Here is a 9,167-nt window from a genome sequence, read left to right as displayed (position 1 = left end):
CAAGGGTCGGAGAGGAATGTTTGCTTATATACAGAAAACCCATTGCCAAATTTATATCATCACACTAATTCCATATTTTCGGTTTGATCTTTTTCCTAAATCAAATTCGTACTTGTGCTACAAGTAAGAATAAATCAAGCGTTATAGAGGAACAAATCAGACTACTAAAATCAAAATTAAAGGCGCAGTACTAATACTTGCATATTTTAGTCGTAATTTGGTATAGTTTGTACTTGATTTCTGTTTGACATCAAGATTGCTTTTAGAAGAAAGCCATAATTTCACATTTTTTTTGCCTAAAATAAAATAGAATTTTAGAATCACTCCAGTGTATTTTACTTAGAAAACAAGCCGTAATCTATAAATTTCAGACTTATTCCTCCCGTTTTTCATAACACAATTCGCTAATATTTATACGTCGTTGAATATGGTAGACTTGGAGGACAAGCTACACTTTACTCATTGTCATTGCATTTTTGTTAATCATTAACTATTTTTTTAAAATAAAGTATTAACTGGAATTCAATTAGGTAAACCAATTTTAACTGAATTATTCACTTTTTAATTACATTCTTTCACAAAGTTCAATACAAAAAATTCCATTCCGAGTAAATTCTGTTTAGAAAAAAAAAAAAAAAAAAAAAAAAGCACATCTTGAGACAGAAAAAATGAACCAGAACTTGAACCTCTTTAACTTTCAAGTTTGCCAACAAATTGCACTTGGGATTTCATGAAATAATACTAGGAAAGGTCAAATATCACCAGGAAAAGGGAAAAAAAAAAAAAAAAAAAAAAACAATAATTCTCATAACGCTTTCTAGCAAATAAAATTCAGGCTAACAAAATTTACAAAACTACGCCAGGCTCTCTCTTTAGTCCAAGAAGTCTCTATGATCTCAACAAAAAGAGACCAAAAATAAAAAAAAATTACCCTCGATAAGCAACAAGCAAAGCCATAAACGACGGCGAACATTGATTTCGATTAACAGGCTGTTGGGAAAGCACCTCTTTTTGGTTTCTTCAAGGACTCGCAGAACGACGAGAAAGCGGCTCGTAGCTCGGCCGGAAGAGGGAATTGCAGCGGAATCGCTACAGCCGAAGAACGGAGAGGATTGTCTCCGTGCTCGATCCTCTTCTTCGTCTGAAAAGATTCGGCCAGAGCTGGTTGTTGCTTGTTCAGACCCTCGATGATGAACGAGAACGCCCCGAACGTCACGCAGCTCTGCAGAAGTGCCTGTGGCGCTCCTGAAATAGAAAGAAAAAAAAATGGAATCGAAGAGATTGTTCAGCGAACTGTGTATCACTGAAAGATAAAAAGAAAATGGATACGAGCTGATAAGAAATTTCGAGAGACCCGTAACTCTCCCGAAAGGCTACGCCTTAACCCAGAACTGACATTCTGCCTATATGATTATTTATCAGTTTTTATTTATAGGCTAACACTCTTTATAATACTAATTTTTTCCCAAACAAAAAACTTTCGAATTCCATTAAGCGGTAGAAAACTATGGGTATTCGAGAGACTTAAATGTAATTTGCTGACTAAAAGTAATTTATCAGCTTATATTTATAGGCTTACACTCATAATAATACTAATTTTGCCCCAAACATTTAACTTATTGTAATTCTTTAACTGTCTAAAGTCCTATCACCATCTCGTGGAAACATGTCAAGACTCGCGATATTACCAGTAAATTGTTGATTCATCACCAGATATGGCTAAGTAGAACCAAGAGTACGTCAACAAATGAGTTTTTTTTTTCCATACTAATACTCTTCTCAGTTCTCACTGTTATCAAAGTTGTTCCTATTTAATCGCGTTTCATTTATCTATAAAATGATCATCAGGGTTCACAAGAGGATCGAGTGAATTAATAACCTAAGTATAATAAGATAATTAGCGTGCTCCAGCAAAAAAAGAAAAGAAAAAAAAAAGCGGAATAAAATAAGCTTATATAAGAACAGGAAACAGATACGGTTTTGTGGATGGGTAGATTAGTAAATTGCCGATTCATCGCCTGAGACAGCTTATGTTAAGAACCAAGAGTACAGTATCAAATGGCCTTTGTTTTTCCATTCTAATACTCAATCTAACAGTAACCTATACTTGAACGAATCCCAGAGTCTTATTAATAAAATCATGTTTTAATTTATATAATCATATTTTAGTATTAACAGATCATTAGGGCGTGAGAATTGAGTGAATCTTTTAGTTGAGGTATGTTAAGAGGGAGAGATTGGTCTAACTCTAAAAATGTAGGCCGATTATGGCCTAGACATCGAAAATTTTATCAACAAAAGTACATAAGTTTGTGCTCTTAATTATCGCAGTTCCTATATAAAAAAAATAATAAATAAAAAAAAATTAATATGGTACTCCTTAATGCGAAATCGTGATTACCCGGTAAACTAAGAGCGATTCCTGTACAGCACCCGGCTACTCCCGCATTAATGACTGGAAAAGAATAAAAAAAAATTAGAGACCGAATAATACATATTGCATCAAGAAGAGACAGAATTTGAGCTACTAAATTTTTGATACAATACCATCATCTTTTCCTCTGATCCTCTTCAGAATACACACAACTAAACTATGCACTCCAGATAGAACGGCAAACGTCTAGCAATGAAATAAAGAAAAAGCAGAGAAATTCAATTCGCTAAATTAAAAAAAAAAAAATTGATTTAAGAGACATCACTAACGATCGAGTATACCTTAGCCGACGATCCGGCTTCTGCAAAAGATCCTTTAAATCCCTTTTTCTTCACGAGCCCAGCACCTAAAAGACATCATTTTGTTTTTTAATTCAGAAGAGTGATAAGCAATATATTCTTTCTATTACTCAACTAATTCCAGGCATTAACTGGGTAATGAGAAGAATCCCTAATATCAAACACTCACTCTCAAGAACAATTTTTTTTTCTTCTTCTATTGAAGTCTCGAACTTTTCAACAATGAGGTCAAAGCTCAATCGGAATACTCGAATCAGATTTTATAATATTCTCTCTAATATAACCAGCATTGCATAGCATTATGATCAAACAAGAACCAGCATTTGAAGTATATCAAGAAATTACGGTAATCGCGTAAAGCAATTTCATCCCCAAAATATAAAATAAAATTACAAACTCAATAAAAGCCAAACAGAAATATACCATAAAATTAATACACAAAAAAATATAGAGAGATAGAGAGACCGTATCCGAATACGGAGCCCATGAAAGCTCCGGCAGCCGAGTCGCCGGCGAAGCGGGCGAGGCAAACGGCCGGTCCAGAGGGGACGATGGCTGATTCGGAAGGAGAAGAGCTAGGGTTAGGGTTTGACCGGATTTCTGGTTCGGCGTCGGTGTTCGGAGAATCAGACGACGGTGAGGAAGCCATGGCTGAGTATCTCTCTCTGACAAACACTATCTTCTTCCTTTAAAAAGCCGATATTTCACTCTCAAGTATCAAAAATAAAAGGGATATCATAAAACGAAACCATGTTTGCTTTAAAACGACGCCGTTCAATAAAATTAGGGAAAATATCATGTGTGCTTCGATCAAAATGCTGCGTCATAGAATCTAAAGAGAATATGAGAATAGTCCCTTGACCTTACTATTGATATCAATTATATTCCTTAAATGCGTTTACATATCAAAACCCTCTTTTTTTATATAAAATTTTGTGGATTTTTTTCAAAAATTAAAAATTAAATGGCACAAAGGAAGTGATCCTACCTGACCACCAACGACGGCGATAGCAGGAAGAGCTTACATAAGAGAAGAGAAAACAGTATTGTCCCCATCACCATAATCGCCGAACATCGTGCAAGCCTCTGGATTCGGTTGACTAGCTCAATCAACCTCTCCATAGTCGTCATGATCAAAAGCTCCATGTGTGATTTTTCTCGCTCGAAACCTTGAAGCTCTCTCTCATTTGCTAAGTCCTTAATGCAGAAGAAATGGAAGATCAAACGCACGAGCCAAACGAGAATTTTGTTATTTTTTTTTACTATACAAACAATACATGGTATAAAATGAACGAATTCATTAAGGGTAGAATGAGCCGTTCAATTTTTAATTTTGAAGAAAAATCAACAAAATCTTGTAATGCATTTTAAGGTATATAATTGATATGAATAGAAATGTTAAGGGAGACTTTTGATATTTATAAAATTTGTGAGAATAAACAAAGTATTTCTATTAAACATAGAAGAAATATGATATTTTCCTTTGCTACTCGTCTCTTCTTCTTATACTCTGAGTTGTAAAGTATAATATTTAGTAATTCAAGTAAGGAACTAAAAAATATTTGAGACTAAAATTTAACTTCTCTAACTTGCTTTTGCTTTTCCATTTTGGACTAAAATACATGCTTTTCAATTTTAAAAATATATATTGATCTTCGAAAAATAAGTTTTGTTGTCGGTCGTTCTCGAAAAACATGAAATTGTTGTGTTTTATGTTGTAAAGCACCTGATGTTATTTATGTTGCTATTGTTGTGTTTTTTTCCCTCCTATTCCTATTGCATCTATATTGTTTCATTCAAATATTTATTTAGTAAATTATCCTATATATACAAAAATATATAAAATTTGTTGGGGGGCCCAAAAGAGAGAGGGTAATGTATTCAGATGAATCTGCAAACTCTCTTATAGTTTTTTTTCGAGTGGTTCTTGTAAGTGTTTGATCGTCCTGACGTGAATAGCGCGAGAGCTTGTAAAGACCTTGAGTGAGATTATTGTGGTGATGTGTAACTAGTTTTGAAGATTATTGCACAATTAATGCTTCTCCGATTCGAAGCTCAACGTGGGCTTGAGCCCAACAAACTTGTACTGGGCCGAAACCATTATGCATCTTAGGAGGGCGAAGTCCAACATCAACATACAGTCAGTACCGTTTTTCTTTTTGAAAAAATAAAAATAAAATTATTCGAAACAAAGTATTATTTTTTGTTTGTTAAACTAGTAACAACCGTACTCTTCTACATAAACAATCAAATTAAAGTCAATATTCCCTAAAACTACATAAGCTGAGTGTTTAAGGGGTTTAGAATGAAGTCTATAGAGCAAAGTAATATGATCATAAATTCCAAAGTTTGTACACACATAACGTCTAGAGTTTAAAGCCATTTTTAAGTTGTAACAAGTATAATACCGCAATGACATAAGTACATCGCATCAAAATTTCTGATAAAGGGAGCCTTGGTTGATTCTTTGCAGGCCTAAACATTTCTATAAACTCGTCATCATTGCTCTGTCTCTAAATATATTTGCGCGACACGGTCGTAAACAGTCTTTGGTGGATTCACTCCTCTCGAAGTAAAGGTAACTAGTAAAATTTCAAATATATATATATATATATATATATATATATATATATATATATATATATATGTGTGTGTGTGTGTGTGTGTGTGTGTGTGTATGTCAGATTACACAATTGCATCTGATAATGATACCTACATCGAAAGTTGTATGCTGCAATTGTAACATTTGGCCATTCAGTTCCATTTCATACAAAACGAACAATCACTCGGTCTTTCACAACGGGAACTTTAGCGCCTAATCCAAAGGTTAAAGGAATATTAAATACAAAATTTCATATTCTTATAAAAGTTCGAGTAAGATAAATAGTACACTTACCAGACATATCTTCAATGTCAAAGACATTTTTCGGGCATGATTCCACAAGTTCCTTAGATTTTTTACCACGCACGCTTTTTGTTATGGTTATCTATAAAATTAGATGAGCAACAAAATATTTGTTGGAACTTTTAATATTTAAAAATAAAAAATTAAAGCCAGTGGAAAATTGATTTCTAAATTTAATTCACAACGAGTCAATATACTATATACATCACCACACACCATAAACATTTTTTTTAATAATAAACTCAGTAAAATTTAAAGATAAAAAAAAATATTATTCAAATATAGACCGAAGAAAAGTACAAGCTATAGGAAAGGAAAGAGAAGAAAAAATTAAACAAGATCCAAAGTCTCATCGTCTCTAACCATTCCTCCATCCATGCCGAGAGTCGAAGCAAACTTGCTAATGTTTTTATTTACATTTTTTTAATGTAGTTTTTGATAGAGCAAAAAGGAGAAATACTAGTACCAGTGACTTCTTTCAATTTTAACGTTAGAAACTAATATTAGTTTTTAATCTTAAATGAGACGAAGAATATGTTATTATACATTATTGTTTTTAACATCAATAGCATTATAGTAGTATTACATAGGCCAACCAATTTAATCGATTTTACGTCGCAAAAATTGGATAACACGTGTGATGATGTTCCTCTTTAAAACACATTAATTAATGTAAGAAATGGTGACTATACGACTCTCATCCAACACTTGATGGAAATCAAAAGAAATAAAATAAAATGTATTTTCTATAGACATTTTGTTTAGTTATGTACTCAAATAGTCATATTCTATTCACTCACCGGTTTTCATCTTATTGTTTGTAGAACCCTACGTGACGTATCCGAACTTGCTAATATTTTTACCTACATTTATTGAAAGTAGTTTTTGATCGAGCAAAAAAGAGAAAAACTAGTAGCAGTGACTTCTTTCAATTTTAACATTAAAAATTAATGTCAGTTTTTTTCTCTTAAATGAGACGAAGAATGTTTTTATACATTATTTTTTTTACATCGCTACCGTTATATTAGTATTACATGGGATAATAAATTCAAATGATTTAGAGTCGCAAAAATTGGATAACACGTGTGATGATGATCATACTAAAAACACATTAATAAAACATGTTTTAAATTGAAACGGATCAAATAAACAAGGATAAAATGAAAATTTCAACCTACCACAATATCAAGTCCACGTAAGCATAATGACTATAAAGAAAAAAAAATCACAAATGACACATAAAATTGTCATCATTGCTCTGTCTCTAAATATATTTGCGCGGCATGGTCGTAAAGAGTCTTTGGTTGAATCACCCCTCTCGAAGTAAAGGTAACCGGTAAAATTTCAAAAAAAATTATATATATATATATATAATTAATTGATATAATATATAAAATAACACTTCAAGTATCGGATATTAATCTCATAGAAGAGGACGTCCCTGAACCGTTCAGCTACGTTTCTTGTTGCTCCAATCGTGTCAAAAACCATTTCATCCTCGCTGAGGCTAACCAATTCAATCGATTATCCAACACAAAAATTGGATAAGTGATGATGATCTTCCTAAAAACACATTAATTAACATTAGAAATGGTGACAATAAGAGTCACAGCAAACTCTTGATAAAAATCAAAAGAAGTAAAATAAAAAGTATATCTAATAGACATTTTGTTTGGTTATGTATAACATCACTCAAATGGTCAGATTCTATTCACTCACCGGTTTTCATCTTGTTGTTTGTAGAACCCTACGTGACGCATCCGAACTTGCTAATGTTTTTACCTACATTTATTGAAAGTAGTTTTTGATCGAGCAAAAAAGAGAGAAACTAGTACCAGTGACTTCTTTCCATTTTAACGTTAAAAATTAATGCCAGTTTTTTTTTTCTCTTAAATGAGACGAAGAATGTTTTTATACATTATTTTTTTACTTTGCTGCCGTTATATTAGTATTACATAGGATAACAAATTCAATCGATTCTGAGTCGCAAAAATTGGATAACACGTGTGATGATGATCATCTTAAAAACACATTAATATCATATTTAAACTGAAACCGATTAAATAAACAAGGATAAAAAGAAAATTTCAACTTATCATAATCAAGTCCACATAAGCATAATGACTATAAAGAAAAAAAAATCTCAAATGACAAATAAACTTGTCATCATTGCTCTGTCTCTAAATATATTTGCGCGGCATGGTCGTAAAGAATCTGTGGTGGAATCACTCCTTTCGAACTAAAGGTAACTGGTACAATTTCAAAAAAAAAATTATAAAGAGAAAACAATTGCATCGGATAATGATACTTACATCGAAAGTTGTCCTCTGCAATTGTAACATTTGGTCATTCGGTGCCATTTCATACAAAGCAAGCAATCAGTCGGTGTTTTACAACGGGGACTAGAGTGCTTAATCAAAAGGTTAAAGGAATATTAAATACAAAATTCCATATTCTTATAAAAGTTCGAGTAAGATAAATAGTACACTTACCACACATATCTTCAATGTCAAAGACATTTTCTGGGCATGATTCCACAAGTTCATTAACTTTTTTTTTTACCACGCATGCCTTTTGTTATGGTTATCTATAAAATTAGACGAGCAACAAAATATTTGTGGGAACTTTTAATATTTAAAAATAAAAATTGAAGCCAGTGGAAAAATGATTTCTAAGTTTAATTTACAATGATTCAATATACTATATATATACATCGTCTCTAACCATTCCTCCAACCTTGCCGAGAGTCGAAGCAAACTTGCTAATGTTTTTATCTACATTTTTTTAAAGTAGTTTTTGATCGAGCAAAAAGGAGAAAAACTAGTACCAGTGACATCTTTCAATTTTGATGTTAGAAACTAATGTTAGTTTTTAATCTTAAATGAGACGAAGAATATGTTATTATACATTATTGTTTTTAACATCAATAGCATTATATTAGTATTACATAGGCTAACCAATTCAATCGATTTTACGTCGCAAAAATTGGATAACACGTGTGATGATGTTCCTCTTTAAAACACATTAATTAATGTAAGAAATGGTGAATATACGACTCTCATCCAACACTTGATGGAAATCAAAAGAAATAAAATAAAATGTATTTTCTATAGACATTTTGTTTAGTTATGTACTCAAATAGTCATATTCTATTCACTCACCGGTTTTCATCTTATTGTTTGTAGAACCCTACGTGACGTATCCGAACTTGCTAATATTTTTACCTACATTTATTGAAAGTAGTTTTTGATCGAGCAAAAAAGAGAAAAACTAGTAGCAGTGACTTCTTTCAATTTTAACATTAAAAATTAATGTCAGTTTTTTTCTCTTAAATGAGACGAAGAATGTTTTTATACATTATTTTTTTACATCGCTACCGTTATATTAGTATTACATGGGATAATAAATTCAAATGATTTAGAGTCGCAAAAATTGGATAACACGTGTGATGATGATCATACTAAAAACACATTAATAAAACATGTTTTAAATTGAAACGGATCAAATAAACAAGGATAAAAAGAAAATT

The 9,167-nt window shown here is 31.9% G+C and overlaps 1 protein-coding gene across 1 annotated transcript; it reads right to left on the bottom strand.

Annotated features, from left to right (window-relative positions):
* Positions 1 to 658: 658 nt before the first annotated feature.
* LOC149398679 (Mitochondrial import inner membrane translocase subunit Tim17/Tim22/Tim23 family protein) lies at positions 659 to 3,455 on the bottom strand. Its single transcript, XM_089614004.1, has 5 exons — positions 3,199 to 3,455; positions 2,716 to 2,780; positions 2,548 to 2,620; positions 2,402 to 2,455; positions 659 to 1,245 (listed from the first exon to the last, which is right to left on the bottom strand). Exons 1-5 carry the CDS (start codon positions 3,380 to 3,382, stop codon positions 983 to 985), a joined length of 639 nt encoding a protein of 212 aa, XP_089470130.1. The 5' UTR covers positions 3,383 to 3,455; the 3' UTR covers positions 659 to 982.
* Positions 3,456 to 9,167: the final 5,712 nt, after the last annotated feature.

This window comes from Urtica dioica, chromosome 5 (assembly GCF_054948205.1).
Source record: "Urtica dioica subsp. dioica isolate 48M chromosome 5, U.dioica_male_clone48M_v1_H2, whole genome shotgun sequence".
NCBI classification, from domain to species: domain Eukaryota; kingdom Viridiplantae; phylum Streptophyta; class Magnoliopsida; order Rosales; family Urticaceae; genus Urtica; species Urtica dioica.
The sequence above is the reverse complement of the archived record's forward strand: the minus strand, read 5'-3'. Positions and strand labels throughout refer to the sequence as shown.

Coding starts and splice junctions, on each gene's coding strand:
- LOC149398679 (XM_089614004.1), bottom strand. CDS start 3,382: ATGGCTTCCTCACCGTCGTCTGATTCTCCGAACACCGACGCCGAACCA. Junction 2,781..3,198: donor GGGCTCCGTATTCGGATACG/GTCTCTCTATCT, acceptor GATGTCTTTTAG/GTGCTGGGCTCGTGAAGAAA. Junction 1,246..2,401: donor AATCGCTCTTAGTTTACCGG/GTAATCACGATT, acceptor TTTCTATTTCAG/GAGCGCCACAGGCACTTCTG.